Source organism: Vanellus vanellus, assembly GCF_965231255.1.
Source record: "Vanellus vanellus genome assembly, chromosome: 3".
In the NCBI taxonomy this organism is placed as follows: Eukaryota; Metazoa; Chordata; class Aves; order Charadriiformes; family Charadriidae; genus Vanellus; species Vanellus vanellus.
Window position 1 is genome coordinate 47,571,420 of NC_138907.1, and position 21,399 is coordinate 47,592,818.

General features: G+C 42.5%; 1 protein-coding gene across 1 annotated transcript in view; it reads left to right on the forward strand.

The window, feature by feature from the left end:
* Positions 1-9,850: 9,850 nt before the first annotated feature.
* GALNT2 (polypeptide N-acetylgalactosaminyltransferase 2) overlaps positions 9,851-21,399 on the forward strand; it is a 97,338-nt gene continuing 85,789 nt past the window's right edge. The window contains exon 1 of the mRNA XM_082481616.1: positions 9,851-10,025. Coding sequence (XP_082337742.1) covers positions 9,903-10,025 — 123 coding nt within the window. The 5' untranslated portion in view covers positions 9,851-9,902. The remainder of the gene's footprint in view (positions 10,026-21,399) is intronic.

A 21,399-nucleotide genomic window follows, 5' to 3' on the forward strand; every position in this document is an offset into this window, starting at 1 on the left:
CTGTCAGGATGTCTTCTGGCTCTTGGAGCCCCTTTATTTCAAGCCTTCTTTTCTGTACATCAGCACTGTACAATTTTTCAAGAACTGAAAGAATGACATGTACAGACTGACCCTGACAAGTGCTCAAGATCTGAATCTGTTCAGGTCTTTCAAACGCAAATTCCCCGCCTTTCCTTACTTTCTCTTCATAAGCAATGATATGAGCTCATGGCTGATCAAATTCATCAGCTGAAGTACCAGAGGGATCCTGAACTAATTTGGTGTCCCATCAAATTTTTTGGTATAGCCATACAACAGCTCAATGTTTTTGGTGAGTAGAGGGAAAAAACAGCTCTCCTGAGTGTATTTGGCCTGCTGATTTTTTTTTTTTGGCTTTTAGAACAGAAAATCTAACTAAAATAATAATAATCTTATGAACTGCCTTGTTTTTCCTGTTTATTAATTTTACTCAAGCACATGGCATGCCTGAAGGTAACCTAGCCAAGAAAGCAGTGTAGACAGCAAGCAAACGCTATGGAGAGCCAGCACAGAGCATCATGATCTAACCCAGGGAAACTCCAACTGCCGGGTTAATTATTGTTATTTAGTCACATGCCAGAAAACATGCTATTAATTGCAGCAATAAAATGCATTGCCTTTCATCGAATTTAAAAGAAGCCTGCCTGCCAGGAGCAAAGACAAAATCAGTGAAGCTGATAAACTGAAATAGAAGCCGGAAAGAGCGAGATAAAAGCTAACGGTGGTCCTGCAGAAGGTGAGGCTTCCCATTACATCCAGCCCCTAGCAAGGTCTCATTAGAAAGCAGGGAAAACCATGACACCCAAGCACAGAGAATGTTGCTTTTTGTTCTGGCTGAAATCCTGTACCAGTGGCTTGACAGAGCCCTGGGGAAGTGTGGGAGCACAGGGAGATAAATTTCTTAAATACAGGGTTTCTCTGCAGTGCGTGGGTGTGTGCCTGGCTGACATGCAGCGACATGGCCCTCTTTCTGATGGGATCCTTGCCTTCAGGTGCGACGGCATCTGCAGTGTTGAGCCGCCATCCGCTCCGCACTCTTCTCAGCAAGAGCTCTGGGTCTCAACTGCTCCAGGGCACGTAGCATGGAGGATCCTGAAAGGGCAGATGACTCAGACAAATAATGGTTTAGGTGAGGCTCTTTGAAGCTTGGCAGGAGCTGTACTGGTTAAAGGCAGGATTTCTGCTGGTGCTCCACATGGCATATATCCGCCAAGGTCAATATTGTGTATGCACATTTGTCTCGCCACTGTCATGTTGTACCTCTGCGGGTACATCTGTGTCCCTAGGCAAGTATTTAGTGAGCTCTTCTGTAACAAGGACAGAGAATAGCTGGTAAATGTTTTATACTATGCAGTGCAGCCAAGGATGTTTGTTCCTCTAAGATTGTCCTGGGACGCCCATCTAGAGGGGATGACTCAGACAGTACAAAAGAAAAATAAGTATAAAGTAGAACTGCTGCTTACAAAGATGCAGTTCCAGAAACAGTGTTTTTCTTGTTCAGCATCACAGTTTTCTATCCCCATCATCGCAGCAGGAAGCATTTCCTAAAATGTGGGGTTTTTTCCCTCCTTAACAAGTGATGCGTGAGAGCCTACAGTGCAAAGGCATGTCCCTCGTGCTGGGCTTCCTCACACAACCAGTCTATACCTGTACGTAACCAAGCAGAGCGCATGTCCTCTCTTTTCCGATTCTGCTCTTCCTCTTCCTCATCCTTGTCTCCCCTGCCACCCCCACTCCCTGCACACAAGCCTTTGGGGCTGACAGTGGCCCTGTGAGCATTTCCATGCATTAAGTCTCCTGTGGTGACAGTTTTTAGGATTGTTCTGTGCAAAGTATCCGTAGAAGTGCAGTACTGTGTGCAAACACCTTTTTTTTTTTTTTTTCTCCACTGTATATTACCACCTTTCAGTGAGGGAAGAAGCTATATGGGAAACCTGATTCTTTTTCTCAGCTTACATCATTTTTTTTTAGCCTGTTGTAATGACATGACCTTCTACAGAGTTACCCCCAATTTATACCAGTGCATGTGAGATGACAATCGGACAAAGTATCTCTCTCTCAGACTTACGGAAGGAATGACCTTGCTGGGGAATTCCTGAGGCCAAAAATGTTATTTCAATAGGGAAGGCCTCATTTACACCTGTATGTGTTGGAAGAATCTAATTTACAAGTAAAAGTAAAATCATTGTTTGACCATCTCTCCATGAGGTGCATGTCTCAGTTCAGAAATAGTTTTGAAAGCTAGAGAAAACAGTGAGCAATATTCTAGTAGAATGAGAAATGAGAAAGGATCTTAAACCTCAATTTGCAAACCCACAGGCCTTCAGCTTACAGAATCAGACAGAAAGTTGTTTTATTTACCGTTTCACTTCTTGGAGGAAAACACTTGCTCGTCTACCTGAAACTCTTGAAAGAACAAAGGGGATAGAAAATACATGGTGTCTGCAGGGCAATCCCAGTTTGTCTTTCAAATTATTTTGTTTGTGTGATAATCCCCAGGGCCAAGTTCATTGTGGTTCAGTCGTGTTACACTGAGGGTTGATCTGGCTACTTCTGTTGGAAGAGGAACACTGTGAAACTGATTTCTCCAGGTTTGCTGGTTTTGGCCTTGTTTTCAGAAACAGTGTCTTTCATGATTTCAACAGATGATGATAAAGGTTTGAAGCCAAAAGGGTCGTGAAGGCTACAAGTGGGGTCATTTCCGTCCCCTGTGGTAAGTGAACCTGTTTACTGCCTGTTCCGAAGTACCGAAAGATTAAATTTGGGAGAAATCAATATATGACTTCTAGGGGGTTTGTGAACTGAAATATCTGTGAGCATCTCTTTTCCCTCTTACATGAAATACTCTCTTGAGTGCAATACAGAAGACCTGTGTAATTTGTTATAATGATTGTGGGATCCAAACACCAAATTGTGCAAATTGGCAAATATGCAAATGAGCATGATAAAGTAATGTATTTATTGATGGTATGTGCTGTGTGAAAAGACTACTTTTAATTGCACAGTGCAAAATATTCTTGAACAATATCTGGGAGTACAATCTATAGCATGCATAAAAATATATCACTGGGGTTTGTTTGTTTAGCCACAGTTGTAATGCAAAAAGCAGACACGGCGCTAAGGCAGGTGTGTGGGGAATGGTGTCCTTCACCTGGCGAAGAGGAGCCTCTGGGGACGTACAGCACTGCTGACTGTCAGAATGCACTGTGTCCAGGAGGAATAGCGTGGATAAGTTGCTATGGGCAGCATACTACTTTTGAGGCATAAGCTCCCTGTGGGCATCTGAGTGGGAGCCAACAATATGAACATGGAAAAACGGTATTAAAAAAAAAATAAAAATTCATCAAAGACATCTATGCTATATTCAGCCTGTCCACTATGGCACCTCTGGAAGTAACTTGTCATTGTCAGTGATTAGGATGCTTCTCCAGAAAACTGGAGATCTGCTTTCTGTGTCTCAGACTGAAAGAACTTTCTTTAACTCCTGCAATAAGGGAAGTGGGGAAGAAGTAAGGAGATTCTTTCTACTGTCCAGCTGAAACTAAAATATTGTATTGCAAGGAAAGATTTTCTCTCTCTGCAGATATATGCAGTCACTGCAGAGAAGCATTTGTAGTACCTAGGTTGAGCACTTGCTAATCATAAGGTTCTCTTTACTGTCAGTACCAGAAGCCAGGGTCTGACAGCTGGCGATCTGAATCACTTCTCAGTCTTTTCAATTCAGACATTGCAGAGAGGGAGTTTGAATATGGTGCAGTACCTTTGTAAGGGAAAGGCCTATGTTGCTTCCTTGCACTCTCACCTCCCCTCCTACCATGCTTCCTTTGGTCCTCTACATTTTTTCCTTCTTTTTCCCTTAGTCTCTTACATTCCCCTTGGTGAGCTGATAATGCTGCAGTTAGCTAGGACAGACTTTATTTAAAGAGATAAGCAAAATCTGCTTCTGGTAGAACACTTTGACTTGGAGAAACATCTTTCCTGATCTCCAGGAATCTTAACGTAGACTAATTTAGCTGCATTTTCTATGCTTTGCTGTAGCAAAGCTGCATCATAGATAGATAGCCTCAAATTACTTAGCTGTAGCCCTACCGATCTGGATTATGAGTTTGAATAGACAAAGTACCAGTTGCGATTACAGCACCATTGTGTGATGTGTTCACATTTGTCTTTGTTGCTCAAAAATAGACTTTTGTATTATGCATTAGCACATAGTGTTTACCCCTAGCCTCAAATGACTTACAGTACTACAGCTGCACACCACTACAAAGTAGTCTTGCTCGAGAGGAAAGGATGGAATTTCCTGCCCTGTTTCAGACCGTAGATCATCAGTCTTTACCACTCCTGGCAGCTATGAAGAATGCGGCATGACCCTCAGAATTCAGATAAATGCAATGAAAGGGGATCAAATTACCTCAATCAAAGGTGAGGTCATTGTTTCAGCAAGTCTCTCTCCACGGCCGATTCTCTCCTTCATCTATCATCACTCTCCTATGAGAGATGCTTCTGAGCTGTATCACATTTTGAAATCCGACCATCAGCCTACAGAATGCCGCAAGAGGTTTGTTTTGTGCTGCTGAAGTTCAGTCCAATACGCTAAGTGACTCAGCTCGGGAATAATAGTTGGCAATGGGACTGCAGTTTGTACTGGCTTCTGCCATCTTTAGCGGGAGGCCTACCAAAGGCTGAGTTGTTCTTTCTTTGTCTTCACCACCCATAGGAAAAGAATCTGTTTCCTCTCTTTGTAGAACTGAACAACTCCAAGGAATGTTGAACCTTAAACTTTATTTAATAGAGAGGAAGGGCTTCCAGATTTGGATAGTTTGCCTTGGAAGCACGAGGGCTTAAGCTGATACTGCAAAACCTGTGTGAGAAAATGCAGCGTTTACAATAGCTGCATCGCATGATGTAATGTGTTGATCGATCTCTAATGGGGAAATGGCATAAAAAAACTGCTATCAGAGGAAAGAGCTGCTGCTTTATGCTTTAAAAGTGAAGGTACTACCTTCCTGATATCAAAGTCAAGGACGAGAGAGCTTTGGTTCTAAAAGGCCTGAATGCATACAGACCTTGCACGGCAAACCTTGTACAGGTCAGGCAGAGTGATGTGATTTTCAAGGTAAAATGTGCATGATACAATATTTGCTACTTGGGGTTTTAACAGCTCGAAAAACATTCTTGGAGGGTAACAAGATTTCCTGGAAGTGAGCCACTTTCGAATGCTATTGCCAGCATGTCTGCCTACTCTGGGTAGCATCAGAAACTGTGCTGAAAAATTAAACAAACATAGTTCTTGGCATCTAAACAGATGGGAAAGGACACATTGACTCCCAAGTCTTTAACTGAGGAGGTAGTCTGTTTCTCATTGTTACCACTGTGCAGTGAGGAATTGCAAAACACCCACATAGATTTTCAGACCTGCTAGCTGCACTTAACCTTTAATCCTGCAAGTACTCAGCCATGAGCATATAATTTTAAACATCTGAGTAGTCTGACTGACTCCAATGGGAATACGTACTGAATGAAGTTAAACATTTGCATAAACGTTTGCAGGATCAGAATCTTTCACTACAAACACAATTCTTGCACTACAAACACAAACTCGGCTCGGGCTGAGTACTCAGCTCAAGCTCTTAAGGCATTAATAAACCTATATCCTCTACAGATGTGTTTTAAAATTCACGTTAATGTGTGATTTCTATGTTATAAAATGGCTTACATTAGGCTAATGAGTAACCTTTCTCATGAGAGAGGAGGAATGATATACTTTCTGATATAACTGCATAGGTTTGAAAGAATGTAATCTGAACTGGATCAGCAGCGTACTAGCTTCCGTGTATCAAAGAGGTTCAGGCACCTTGATCGGATTTTTGGCCTTTTAAAGTTTTTAAAACCTATTTTCTGTAGTTTAGACCTGATCTGAAAAGTCTCCTTCCTGTCTTTGCAAGGACAAGATTGCTTGCATGAGTAAGGGATTGACTCACTTATTCCTCAAGATGAAGACTACTTTCCATTCGCACTGTTGGAGTATTTGTTCACCCCTGACTAGGTCATTTAACTCCAGAAAAGGATGAGCAACTTTTGTGGGCTTTAGTTACCAGAAGGTGCACACTAACACTCTGAATCAGACTCTTGTTGCAGTTGTGTCTGGTTTAAGGCCCTCTCTCAAATAAATTCAGTGAAATTCCCCCCGGTTTACACCCCAGATAACTAGATCAGAATTCGGCCCATGGAATCTAGGTGGCTGCATTACAGATCAAAGGCAAAGTTTTGATGATTCCTTCTGCAAATTTCACTCCTATTTGTACTCTCACATGCTTGATCTCTCTTTTGTTTAAAAGGCTGTGGTTGATACAGAAGCATTTATAGTCTGTGAATCATTCTAGCAATGCTACTCTTAAAATATGCTAATATTTTCTTTTGAAATGCACAGGAAAAATAATTTTGAAATGTCTTACATTTTTCTTGAATTCTTTGCTTTAATTGAAGTACTTTTTTTTTCAGTTTTGCTTTGCTGACTAAACACGTTAGGACTTTGAGGCAAAGAGGTATGTGCATGCAAATGTGTTGTAACAGAACAGGCGCTTTTCTTAGAGTTAAAGCAATGCAATATTTTCCATTCTAAACCTCTGTGTTTTCTGTGGTTTCTGAAATATAAATGATTCAGGATGAAATCTGCCAGATTGGGACTTGGTCCAAACGTGAATATTTTGGAAAGATCTGAACAAAACTGGTTCAGCCAGTTCAGAATATCAAGAGAATGGAAAAAAAAAAAAAAGTGTTTCTTGAGCTAAATAGGTTCTTACAGCCTTTTTTGAGCATTTCTGTAACTTTATCAGCAGAAGGCTGAAAAATGAACTCTGACATGGAAGTAGCCTTCCTTGAAGCAGACATGTATTTGCTTGTTCGAGGAGAAATTAGTTTTGATTTGACTGAGTTATAAACCTTTGAAAACTGCGATTGAGCATGTGCAGTGGATTATTTCGGTAAGCTTGTGAAGTGTGCAGCTACAGACGGATTTTCTGTACATGCATGGCTGGCTAATTTTGCTGGAAAGGGAAAAATCTATCTAAGCACATTGCTAAAATCACTGAAAATACCTGGGGCTTCAGGGAGACCTTTGAAGACCGTCTCAAGATCTTTTAGGCTATGAAAAGGGCAAGAAGCGATTCTGTAGGCTTTGCAAGGTGTTTAAAGAGTAAGCGGCCTGCAGATTTTCTAAGGTTAAATGGGATAAATGGGCTCCAGAATTGGGCACTTTACAAGTATATGATGTTTTCTGTGGGGGAGCATGTCGTGCACAGCACCCTCTCCCTCGGCAGATCTGCCTGGTGAAGGAATCCCCCAGCAGCCGGGGAACCGCTCCTTCGTCTTCCATCTAGCTGACAGTAGAGCTTAACTGGCAGGACGCAAGTTCACAATCTTGGGCTGCTGAGCCTGCTCTGAATTATCTAGAATATGTCACTAATTAAAATTTAGCCTTTGGGGTGGTGTGTGTGTGTGTGTCTTTTTAGGCACAGGCACAATCAGTGCTTTTGCAGGAGCTGCTCTCAGTTGCATCAAACACACTTTGGGTAAATCAAAAACTCTCATCCAGAACACCTGCGTGTCTCCTGGCAGCCCATGCTCTCCAGTGTACCTCACTTCAATGGATGCCAGTTACTTGATTCCAAAACTTGTATTTTGCGCAAATTGGGTGTCTCTCTCTCAAAACCCAAGACTCGTAATGCTGAGCTTATTGAAAGAGTCATTTGCTCTGAAGAAAGAGATCTCTTTAGTTTACACTCCTTGAATGAATACTTATTTGGGATTTCTTCCTTTGTCTTTTCACCCCTCCTGTCCCTCCATCAGGGCTCTGGCAGGTGGGGAGGTATGCGGTTGTTCACTGAAATCTCTGCATGCCAGACAACTTCTGCCCAGGCAGTGCCAACACCGACACAAATCACCTCTCTGACGAGCCTGTCAGCAGAGCGACTGTGCCATTGAGCAGGTGAGCTTTTGATGCCTTTCCTTTTGGCTGCTGGATCTTTCCCTGCTTGTGCAACAGAACTTCTGCCAGACCCCTACCACATCCTGGCCTGGCATGGAGAGCAGTCTTCTACAGAGGCTCTGTAGCCACTGGTGTGACTGGACTGGCAGAGATATGACATCGATATCGACAGAAGGAGGACAGAAATGTGGGGTATAGTCAGAATGAATGGGCAGCAGTAAAACAGCATATTGGAAAAAAAGAAAAAGAGGTGAGGTGACAGAGAAAACCTTTGAAAACCAGGAACATTCTGCTCTGAGTGGATACCGTGGCTCTGAAATAAAGGTGCTTTTTAATTGTTAGGGAATGTGTCTCTTCCCTTCTTAGTTTTGCATTCTCATTTCTTGATGTCTCACAGTGGGATGAGATAGCAGCAAATGCTGAACAACAGGAAACTCAGTGGCACGGAAAAACAGCAGCATGTGCCGTGCACACACAAGTCAGTGAACCACAGTGAGAGCTAGCAGCGGTGTAGTGTCTGTCCTGGGGTGTTTAAGGGTGAAACTGGGTAAGCAATGACCCCATATCAACAGACCAGCCTCTAATAGTGGAGCCCCACTCAGGTCAACCTCCTGGAAAGATCCAGGCAGAGTCCCCCGGAGGTCCCTTAAGGCCTGCGCAGGGGTGACCATGCTTCCAGACGGGACACTGCTGTAACGCAGTGACCCCAGAAGCGCAAGGGAGCAGGTGCGTGACCTCAGTGGGATGGTGGGGTTGTCAGAACCTTGATGTCCCCCATAAGGCCACGTGAGGATCTCTCAAATAACGTAAGGCAGACTTATCAAATGAGGTGCAGATGCCTCTCGCAAAGAGGACAATGGACATCATCATCTAACATGACTTTGCTTCCCCAGTTTTGAGGTTTAATGAAGACCAGCCTCACTACCCACCTCGAGCGACTTTAGGGACAACACCTTCATAAAGCATATCCTCAGTTCCCTGCTGTTCGGTGGGAATAGCAAGGAGAGAGGCAGACGCGACCTGTGGTGTCCAGCCCAGAGCTGCTGTCGACCTGGGAGTCTATGTAATCCGCCAATATTGGGTGGGAGTGAGGGGTGTACTACGGCCCTCGGAGACTGCACTGAACGGGGGAGCAGCCACCAGCAAACCCTGCGAGCCAGGATCACCCCTCACGTCAGGGCTCCGGGCGCTGCCCGTGCCCCAGCTCCGCAAGGAGCCCGCGGGCCGCTCCACGGAGCGCGGCCACCGACCCTTCGCCGCTTTCGGCCCGAAGGCAGGCGGGGGTGGGAGGCGGCGGGCCGGGTCCCCGGAGCGCACCGCGCCCGCGAGGCGGCCCCCAGAGCGGCTCCGAAACCTCACCGCGGCGCGGCACACGCCGCTCCGGGCGCCGGCCGGCTGCTCTCCCCGCCCCGCCCGCCCGGGGAAGGCGCAGCCGGGGAAGGGGAGGGGGGAACGGAAGGTCCCGCCGCCTCAGGGAGAGGGAAAGCGGTTGCTCTCCGCTGCCCGGCCGTTGGCCGCGGGGCGCGGCGCGCGGCACCCGCCTCAGAGGGCGGCGGGCCGCGCGCGGCCCCGAGGCAGCCGCCGGGGACCCCGGCGGGCGGGGCCGTGCCGTGTCGGTGCGCGCTTTGCCGCCGCCGGGGGCGCGCGGCCCCCGGCCCGTGAGGGAGGGGGCGGTGGCCCGGCCGGCGGCCCGGCGTGCTGCAACCATGGCGACGCCGGTAGCCCCGCCCCGCCCCGCCCCGCCCCCCGCGGGGCCGGGCGGCGCGGGATTGGTCGGGGGGCGGGCGCTCGCCCTCTGCCCCCTGACCCTGCGCGGCGGCGGCGGCGGCGGCAGGAGCGGAGGCGGCGGCTGCTGCTGGCCGTTTCCTGGTGGCCTGGCGGCGGCGCGGGAAGGAGGATGCGGCGCAGGTCTCGGCTGCTGCTCTGCTTCGCCTTCCTCTGGGTGCTGGGCATCGCCTATTACATGTACTCGGGCGGCAGCGCCGCGCTGGCTGGCGGCGGTGGCGGCGGCGGGAGGAAGGTGAGAGCTCAGCCCGGAGCCCTGTGCGGGGCGGGCGGGGAAGATGCGCCCGCTCCGTGCCCCGGTGGCGGGGCGGATCGGGGCGGCGGGGGAGGGGGGGGATGTCTCTTCACCCCCGTGGGGCGGGTGGCCGCTCGCTTTCAGGCGGGGTGAAACTCCCCCGGGCTTCTCCTCCTCTCCACCCCCCCACACCCTTCTTCCCGTCCGCCCGCCCTTCCCCAGCCTGTTTCCCGGAGGCAGATGGCTTCTTTGTGGACTTCAGACCGGTTTCAGCCTCGTCACGTCGCTCCCTATCCAACTGCGGCCGGCCACGTCCCGGGCCGGGGGAAGTTGGTGCGGGAAGGGAGAGCGGGGCGGGCGTCGGGGGGGGCCGGGGCTGCGCTCCGGGGCGGGAGGGGGGGGACGACCCGCCTCGGCTGGGCTCCGCTGCCCTCCCGGCAGATAACGTCTGCCCTTTCCTGCCGTCCTTCCCCCGCCGGCACCGGAGTCGTCTGGGCTCGTGTTCCCACCTGGAGAACAGGCGAGGATCCGAACCGCAAAGGTGTTTTCCCCTTTCTTTTCCCTCTTGGATGCACAGGGATTTCCTTTCTCCTTATCGCTACGCCTAAAAGATACAGTTTTCTGATCGGTTTTGCAGTATTTCAGGAAATAGCTGGATTTGTCAAGTTTCGTGTCTGTGGTCTGGGAGGTCTGTCCCTTCCTTTTTTTTTTTAACGGCTCGGTTACTGATGTTCAAGAAGTTGTCTACTGATGATACAGGAGCAATTTTGTGTTATCTGTCCATCAACTTATTAAGTACATTTTTCAATGTGTTGTGGTAATTCATTGATCAGGAAAATAGCTGGAAGTTAAGTACGTCATAGTTCACGTTTGTGTCAATCAAAACGGGTTTTTGTGGCTTGATACGGGAAGTGGCAGCTTTATCCACTAATAGTGTTTAGAAAAATTAATTATGATTAAGTGTGCTTTTTTTTTTTTGGTGGGCTTTTTTCCTCCCAAACACTAGCAAAGTCTAGAGCTTTTGGAAACTGCTGTTTAAGCCTTATATTTTGGAATAGGAAAAGTGAAAAAGTATCTCATAATTGTGTCATTTTTCAAAAAAACCCAAACAAACCCAGAAATGGGAAGAGAGCAAGTGAGCAAAGTGCACCACAGTTAAGCAGTGTTATTTGTTATTAAGTGTCAGTCTCCTGTTAAATGAAAATATTGTTTCTTAAGTCTAGCAGTGTATAAGGAGAGGAATCTTTTTATGTTGCTTTGATGGAGTTTGGTTCATCAATGCATGTATTCCCGGTAAAAATCTGTTGATAACTGGTTCCCATGACTGATCGTGGAAGCAAATACTTGCATGATTATTTACAAGATTGCTTACGTGAGCAACGGTCTAGAGAATGAGTTGCTGCTTGTTGATAATTGGCTCTCTGTTCTCATGTGTCCTGTTTTATTTTCTCCCCGTAGCATAGGAATGTGTTCAACAGCAACTTTTGACGTAATATATTAAAGTAAGTGTTAAGTGTGTATTGCTAAATACAAGCTCTTGGTTCTTCAAAGTAGATCCGGTAGCAGAAATAGATCAAGCATGTGATAAAAAGTAAGGCAGTAGCCTAAAGCCTTTCTTGAAGAACCACCAGAGTGTATTTGTAAAGTAAAAGCAATCTTACGCTGCTGCGGATGTATAATGGGATAAAGAAAAGCTAGCTAAGGCAAATATATCTGCAGATACGGAAATATATTTTTAACTCTATGGTGTGTCTCATTTGGTGTTTTCAGACAGATTTGCAACCCTATTCAGTTCATTTTTGCTCCTGGGGAAACAGCAGTGTGGGGATAGTGATTTGCCCAAGGTCACCTAGAAGACTAGGTGAGGATAAAATAGAAAAAAACCCAGTTTTTCTGAGTATGAGTCTGGTACTTAATCTACTAGAACTTGCTGCTGTCTATTATTGATATTAGCAGGAGCTTTTACTATGGTTTTAAGAGACCTGTGGTCCCGATCCTTGCTTTAGTAGTATAATTTGTTATCATTCTGCTCAAAATTTAGTAAGCCTTGATGGTCTGGGTAATTGTGAGAGTTTAGTAAAGGTAATTTAAAGAAAATGAGAAATTTCGTAGGCCTGAGCTGAAGCTCAGAGCTAGGTTTAAAAATCTAAAAGTTTAAAGTAAGGCTGTGTGGTGAGGAAGAAAATAGGTACTGTGACCACAAGAAAAAAGTGAGGAAATTAACAATTATATGTGGATTGGTGATTTAGGATTCTATTTTCTGTCAGCGAAGCATAAAATTTAATCCTGGGTCTCAGCATAGGTTAGCAAATGTAAGAAGAGGAAGATGTGTGTAATGTAATAGCTTTTGAATCTCAATAAAAGGCTTATTAACTTAGTGTCAGACCCTGGTATAAAGCAAAAACACAAACTGTCTTAAACTTACAAACAGAAATCCTGCTGTAGTAAATTTCTTGGTGCGTATGACTTCACGTAGTCCTTATTACTTGCCCACTATTGAAATAAAATGGAAACAGCATTGCTTACAAATAACATCACTTTTAATAAATTAGAAGCCTCTGCTGTGTTTAGTCTATAAAATTACAAAAGCTGGGATAGTTCTTCATTTGTGGAAGTAATTTGCATGTTAATTACAGATCTGGTTATACAAACAGATATTTTTTTTTCTGTAAGGGTGGTTTTTTTCCATACACAGATAGTGTGTTATCTGAACTTGTTTGGTATGGCAGCCAGTCCCATGATGTGATGAATGCCACCAGTTCCCTTTCTCTTCAGTAGAGTTGAAGGTGTTTGCCCTTTGCCAGGATTGCAGCCGAGTAAGAAAAAAGAGTGATTTTTTTTTTTTTTTTCATTTCTTATTAGTGTCAGAGTTAATGTAAGCTTCTACTTATTTTGGTTCTCCATTTACAACCTTTCTAATGAGATCTATGAAGCTGTTTGAATGTTGCAGTGCGCTGTACAGCTTTGCCTAAGTTTTTGGCTTCTGGCAACAGTGATGGAATCCACAGCCCTGCGTGCAGTGCTCTGGCCTGGTAGGAGCTGAGCAGGTGTGAAAAGGGCTAGAGTACACAAAGTAGAAGCTGTCTCATTGGTAACTGTGCAAATAATAATAACAAAAAAAAAGTGCAATGGTTCTCATTCTGGACATAGGCATAAAGATGTAGTAGAAAGAAATTATGTCTTCCATGTCTGGTATTAAGGGTGTGACAACCTTTTTTTTTTGTTTGTTTATTCTTTTCTTCTGTTCAAGAAAAACAGAGTTGAAATCTTTCATTCAAAATGTGCTTGGAGAGGGCAGAAATGTCTTTTTTTTTTTTTTTCCTTTTTTTTTTCTTCTCCCCTCCAGTGAATCTCCAATCAAAATGATTGTAAGCATGAGAGAACTGAAGGTTCATTCCTTTTCCAGCCGTATCACTAGGTTGTAGATTGAAAAGAGTGAGTCTGATTCACTTGTTTAAAGGTTAGAAAAACAATTCCTAAAACAGAGGCTGTGACACAGGAGAAAGCAAACTGCAAGCCCAATGGTTGTGAGACTGAGAAAAGTGTGGGCTAATTTTGTGTTCACTTAATGTGTTTTATATTTAAAAAGCCTTTGGAGTGGAGACTGGAACTTCCCTTCTTTTCGTGGATGAATTTCATAATCTGTAGCGAAAGCGGTTTGTGTCTCAGACTTGCATGCACAAAATGGAGCAGCTTCTGCAAGATGGTTAGAAAGCTACTCGTACTCTCCCAAGCCAAAGTCATCCTGATGATGTGATCCCCTCCTAAGACTGGTGTGAATTTGAATTTGTGCATTTGTCACATAGGTTTTGAGTTCTTTAACCACTAAGGTCTTGCACAATAGAGTGACTAGATTGACTAGATTAAAAAAAAAAAAAACAACCACCCAGCTGTTTTCTAAAGGACCTACTCTTCTAGGCATTAAGAAAGTAGCACCATGTAATTGAGCCCTTCAGGCAGGACAGAGGAATGTCTGCATCTTGTCGAAAGCACCGAATGCTCTACTGCTGCCAAGAGTGAAATCCTCCTAGGCATACCCTGAAGGAGAGCTGTAGGCAGAAAGGGGATTTACTGTTGAAAGCTAAGGCGTCAAGAGAGGCCTGCTGGGTTAAGCTGCAGCTGAGCCAAGGTTTGGACCCTTCTGGATTTAGGTGCCGAAGTGCTGACAAGCTTTTGCTTTTGTTGCCCTGTAAAGAATGTCTGTTGTTTTTTAAGTTGGACCCCTGTCCCCTGCCGTCCCATCTTTGCTATCTAGAGGAGGATGATAAAAGCAATCTTCAAGTAATCGGAGATGGATACCTTTTGCCAGTGCTTGTTAAAATTAGAAACATCTTGTTTTTCGTCAACTCCCCCCTCCCCCAAAAAACAAACAAAAAACCCAAACCCCAACAAAACCAAACCCCAAACCCACGTCCAACTAGAAGCTTATTACTCTCTTGGCTCACCACATTTACTGGATGTAATGGAATGAATTGGAGAAATCTAATTTATGATTAGTTGAGCCACAAGGAGGCAGACTCTTCCTGTGGAACTGGTTATTACCCTGTATATAATGCTATTTTTCCTTTCCATATTCTGGTTTTGTTTTGGTTTTTTTTTTTTTTTTTTGTTATTTGTTTTGGAGCAGGCTTTTGATAGGTGGCTGTACCATGGAGCTAGCTGAGATGAAATAAATCCAAAGGTAAAAGGTAATACTTTGCTTTGAGTACGTGACTGATTAAAAGTGACTTGATCATTTAGGGGAAAGCAGGGGAAAAAAAAGCTTTGTAAGTTCTCTTTCTACAAGGATAAAACTTTAGAATAACTCCTTTCAGCATATGCAAAGCTTGCTTTACATCTTGCTCTCCTTTTTTGGAATCCCTGAACTATTTCAGTTACTGTTAAATGAGGCTCTTATTGCCATTATACATAATGACGTACATAGAGTAAGTGCACTACATATACTACAGATTTAGTGTACCTAAGTTTCTTTTTGAAGGTTTAAGTAGGAGGGAAAAGGAAATGTGTTTTAACTTTAGGTGCATTAAGCTGTTTTTGTCAGAAAGTGAAACTGCGGAGTGTAACTTCTTTTCACTGTTTCTCTCAAGGTGCTTGAAGGCAGTGGAGCTTTTTTTGGAAGGGGGTTAAAAGTAATCTCCCCAAATCTGTTGTTTTCTTTCATCTGAGGAAGGCATTGCCCATTTTAATTGCTAAATACTAAGTTTAGTTTTCTACATAATTTTAAAATGTAACTTCAGTCCCTTATATGATGTGACATTGGATGTGATTGCCAATGTCTTGATTTTTAGAGAAGTGAAGATATCAAAGGTTAAAGTCAAATTATCATGCATCCTTTCTGTGGCATTCACTTCCTAGAAGGTGCAAGGAGACAGAAAAGGGTTTTCCTCTGTAGAACAGGTAATGGTTTCGGCTAATAGATGTTTTTCTTCTGTACAATTCTATAATAAATGGGAAAGAAATTGAATGCCCAGGCGCTTGAATAATAAAGCTGTCCTTCTCTCACTAGAATGTAAAAATGAGTCTCTGAAGCTTGTCATACATGTATGTTTTCTTAATCTAACATATGTCACTTGACAAAATGACTGTCTTGGCAATTCAGTCACTTATTTTTGTGCATTACTTAATAAAATCTAACTCTGAGTGTGATGAAAAGACAGTCAAATGCAAATTTTATGCTGTCTCTTTAGGTCTGTGGTCATATTGGGCTCTTCCCTTTTCCTCCCCTGCTATTTGAAATGCTTCAGTGGTGGTTTTTTTTTTCCTGTTGATATGGAGGGGTAGTGAGAAATTAATTCTTAGCTAGGAGACTGTTGTGTTGCTCCCTGCAACCTGCCAGATTACAAACTGACGACTCTGGTTTTGGTACAGATGCTGTTGCTCTTGGATTACTGATAGCTATTTTGTTTCGTAAATGGAGAAGTAGAGCGGGGCTGTAGTGATGGCAGAAGGGGTTGGGGAAACAAGAATGATTTCTTCGGTAGTTTCATATGAAACAGGGTAGTTAACCAGCTTTTCCCTTTCATGTGGGTATTGTAATAGCTTGCTGTGCTTCTCCATGTTATTCCGTTGCTGCTGTGGTTTCCTGCATACTCTGATCTCCATGTACAAAGTTTGTAAGTTGTAGTGCTGTCCTTTGACAGATATTGTTTAAAAATTAACTAGAGCACTTATGAAGTGTGCCATGTTCTTCACTTGTTCTGGCTTGTCAGTCTTGTGTTTTGAGTTGTGTTGAGAATAAATGCTAGTTCTTTCCATGTATTCTAGATCCTTCCAAAAATGCGACGTGAAAAGTGATAATAGCACTTTTTTTCTAATTTAGAAAAGACACAATATTACTTCATATGAAGTAACAGAATATTAAAGATCTGTGTCAGCGTTGATTACCAAAATGAAATTGTCATCACTTGTTTTTCTAGGTTGGTCTAAAGACCAAAACATAAACCATTTAAACATATGTTAGAGAACTTCAATCTCAGTCTTCAAAATTACATGATAATGCCACATTTTTTTTCCTTAGAAATCCTGATTATTTTTTCCTCTCTTGTCTTTTCTGTTCTTTTGGCCCTTTTCTCTTTGGTTTACAATGTTATGTGGTATACAAGTGCTTGTGTGTAACTGATTTTTTTTTTTTTTTTTTTTTTTTTTAAGATGATGTTAGGTCAGATCAGAGATGTATTGTCTGCTAGAAAGCTGCTGACAATGTTACTCTACTACAGAATGGAAGAGAGACCGTTATCTGTACTGGGTGTTGTGAGAGAGTAACCCCTGTTGCATTCCTAGAAACGGTTTTAAAATAATAATTCCAGCAGACAGCCTGTAAATTTTTTTTTTGTTGTTGTTGTTGGCTTTTTAGTAAGTATGATATGGGGCTGAATGCTCTTGCCCAAATATATTGGGATAGTGTGGAAACAGAATATCACTGTGGGTGTTACAGAAACACTGAACAAGTTGTTTTATTGCCATCATGTAATTCTAAGTGGTGGTATCTTAAGTTATAGAAACTTAAAAACCTGGGTGCATTTTTTCATGGTGTTTGTTTGGGTGTAATTAGGTGCTCATCTCTTCAGCTTTTCCCTTACATGAAAGCTTTCAAAGGAATAAGGGATGGATGGAGGAGGGAAGATTGGGGGGCGGAGGGGAAGTTGTGTCCACATAAAAATGATCATTTTATGTCTTTTGGATTTTAAAGGCATAGCATAAGATAGTACAGATAACACCAGAAACTGAACCATTTCATGTTCCCTCTGGGTCTCTTCTTTCACAGAGAGCTTCATATGGTAGACCCCTCCTGCTAAGTGGAAGTGAAGATTTTAAAATGTGTGGGTGTTGTTTTTTCTTCATTATTTGGAGAAGGAGTTATTTTATGAAACCCATATGGTACTGATGCACACCAAGTACATGCTTACTTGTCGTTCTCTATGTGTTCATTTGCCAAGTAATTTTACCATGAATGAAGCAGTCCTGGACTATTCATTGTGTCCTGTGACAGTCATTAGCAATCAAGAAAGTGGAAAAAATCAGCGTCTGTTTTCTTTCTATAAACTGATGGATACATCCCCTGTGGGAATATAACATACCTTAAAATTCCATTGAGGCTTTAAGGTAGGTCTTTTTCAGGTTGGTTTGTTTTTTGGGGTTTCTTTTGGTGTGTATCAACTTGCACATTAAAGTTGTTTTTCTTCTGAGAAAACAAGGTAACTTGTTCATATGATAGCCTTCCAATGTAGCCTGTGCAAATTACTATCAACACCTTCTTTTTTCCAGTTGCCTTTTCATCTCTAAACTGTTGATTTTCCCCACTGTCCCTTTTTTATAAACTGGTTTTATTAATTGCCATGGGTACCTTTATTGTCCCTAAGTTAAAAAATGCTAGTTCAAATAGGTCCACCACCTGACGGAGCACAGCTGTGTAAAGGGACTATTCAGGCAGATGTTAGTTTTGAGCTCTGCTTATGACATTCAAATGGGAAAGGAATGAGATAGTAAAAGAACAGAAAGTCTGAATTTTAGAGCATTCCATATATCCCCCAAAACTGCTATGTAGTGCATATCAAAGGCTATAATTTGGGTTTGTCATCTTTATAACTATGGTCTCTTATGGAAGAAAAGAGCCTATTGAAAAGGTTGCAGGTTCAGTTGTTAAATAACTTTTCTGAAGTTGTAAAATTGTCATAAAACCTGGAACTTTTTTAAGGAAAGCAAAGAATAACTGGAGATTCTGCTGAATTCGGGCATTAGCAAAGTGCAATGGATTGTTTGTACTGAGTAACAGATCTGCTTGAAACAAAAAGACTTTAGCCAAGGAAAAATTATACAAAGAATTGGCACTGAGCTAATACTATTGTGTACAAATCCTCAAAGAGCTATGACTTGATGAGGAGAAAATGTTTTCTCCTTGTATGAAGTTCCAAATGTTTAGCCACCCTGGAAATAATCAGCACAGCTGAAATTAGTTTTGGTTGCTAAAATAAATTTGCTGTAGCTGGCCTGTCAGTTTAAGGATGATCAATAAATATGTAAGTGTATATATGGATATATGCTTTAGTGAGATGAAATGTTAAGGTTTTTAGATAGTTTGGCTTTGTTTTCTGTTGGGTCTCTTAAGTGAAATGGAAAAGTCTCAAGTACACTTAGGTTCTCTTTAGACATTAGTAAGGAAAAGGAAGATTTCCTTCTTGTATTTAATTGCTTCATTTGGCAGTAAGCTGCTACTGACTAATGGTAGGCTAGCCTATATACTTACAGATTATTGTTCAACTATTGGGAAACATCTCTATCACAAAACCACTGCTGTGGTAGGTGGACCTATCAAAAACGTGGGGGTGATTGAATTATAGTATATATCTGCTGGAGTGTTTCACAAAATCAGGGTGTGTATGTTGTTCAGACAGTGTAATATGTTCTTGTTATGGGTGGTAGCATGTCTCCTGCTACAGTGGAATGCATCAGTTACCATACCAGACCATCCATCAACAGCAACCTTGCTCATTTCCTGCAACATTATCTATTTGGAGCAAATAGGGCGTGTTCTTCGGTCCTCTGACTTGTGCTCTCAGAACACAATGTGTGTTTGGGTTTTTACCCTGTTGCTCTGCCAACAGCCATTGATGTGAAGATGTGTTATGTCATTTAGTCTCAACAAATGGTGAACTGACTGTTCTAGCATGTGGAATAGTTATTACCCATATACACTGTGTTAATGAATACTTTTTAAAGTTTTAATTAAGGAAATGTTCCTTTTTGTTCCACTGATGCAGTATCTAGTGTTCTTTTGGTGTCCTCTGTAGATGGACTCAGAGAGAGCTGAAGCTTGGTTCTGTTACTTGGTGCACTTTTAAGAACTGTTCTTAATACCTCTTAAACGGATAGATGTCTGTCAAAGACAACCCCCACCCCATTGTCTAAACTGTGTGCTTTCTGTTAATAAGCTGGTCGTAAGAACTTGCAGGTGTTGGTAGTTTAAATAAAAAGGCATTTGGAGTCTGAAGTAGTGGGCAGCGGCTGAGCAAACAGCAATGGTTGTTTGCATCCTTAGGTTTTATACTTAAAGTTAGTGTGCAAAAAGTGCAGGGGGATGGATGTGGCTTCTTTGTACAGCAAAAAGTGTGCCTGAATGCTTTTTGAGGAAACTTTTTTTTTTTTTTCTGTATAGAAACATAAGCACAAGTGTTGTTTGGCCTGGTAGATTCTTAGTGGGAAGACTGAACTGAGTGGAAGATTGTTGATACCACCACTGAGGCATCACAAGAGTTAGAAATATGTTAGGACAAAGCTTATACTGAACAGAGGAGAAAAACTTTTTGAAGGACTTTTCCGCAGTGACTGTCAGGCTTGTGAGAGACTCTGTAAGGATGCAGTACACCTCATTAAGGTACAATTGTTCAGTTATTCCCAATACTTTCTGAATATTCTCGAGCAAAAATAAGCAAGAGATTGATCTTGATGTTCACTTTAGCCTAGACCTAAAGTACCCGGCTTTATACACAGCAAAAGCTATTTGCTTAAAAATCCATTTCGGTTACCTACTGAGATAACTAATGCGGATCATAGTGGTGTTCTAGGAAAAAAATACTACTTGTATCCTGGGAACAATAGCTAGAAAATCAAGATGATAAAATCAGTCTGCAATCACATAATGTTCTCTCTCATGTGTGCTTGCAATCAATCCCAAGAGCCAGAAACAGAGGCAAAACCTGGTTTTAAACACATAGATTTTTTTTTTTTAATTTGTCATTATTATTCCTTAATGGTTGAAATATTTCAAATTTGTCCATGATTGTGTCTTTATTTAATGATACAACAAAGTAGTTGTTTTGTGTGTGTTTTTTTTTTTTAAGGTAAGCATGTAGAAAATATTTTTGACAATTTAGAGTAGGATGTTTATTTGCTAGACTGTCTGTGTAATCCTTTTCTTGATAAACTTGGATGTTGTAAATGCTGACTGACAGTACTGGAAAGTCTGGTGAAAAGGTATCACCACTTGTTCAGGAGACTTTTGGCTGTTGTTTGCATTATAGCACCATCTAAAGCCACGGTTCTATTATGCAAAAGACTGAATAGTCTTAATAGGCTATTTCTATACCGTGAACTTAGAAAAGGCCTTCCTCCTAGTAGGATTTAGATATCTGTGTGTGGATGTTAGCTGTGGTCTTAGTGGAAGTTCTCATGTGGTCATCTCTTGGTGCGGCCTTTCACTCAAAACAAAACCTTTTTGTCGATGTGTATATCAGTAAACTATATTAGAGAACTGGCTTTCATGAATAAAACTCAGTAATTGAATGCAATTAAACAAATTATAATGTCCCAATTTACATATCGTATGGAAAAGGTAGTTCAAGCTTTTCAGTCTTCAGCATTGAAGTGTGAAGGGACCTCATGCTGCTAAGCTTTCAGGAGAACAGGGTAAGAATGGATTGTGGGTCTGGGTCTGATATGGTAGTCATGCTATGCAGTGAACCACATCTGGTGTCTAGTCTTGGTGTGCCTGATGTTGACCACTCTGAAACCTCCAGTTCATGCATGTTCAGTTTTGTTTAGAATTGTGATACTCTAATGTTTATTTCCAAGAGCAGCTACAGCTTAGATGCAGGCAACAGTTTGGAAATATCATGGCATTTGTTCAGGTTAACTGTGATTGTGGCTGTCATTTCATGATGTTGTTATCCCAGTTACTGAGAAAAGTTTCCAGTGACAGGTCTGGATAAGCACGTAAGAAAACTGAGGTAAAACTCTTCTATTTCCTGAATGTTATGTATCCTGTAATGATTTAAAAAAAACCCCAACAACTTACAGAAATGTCCTTGGTGTTCCAAAAGGTGTATTAAGAAGGCAGTTCAGGGATGTTTTTCAGTGAGTCCTGGGATATAAGTTTAGT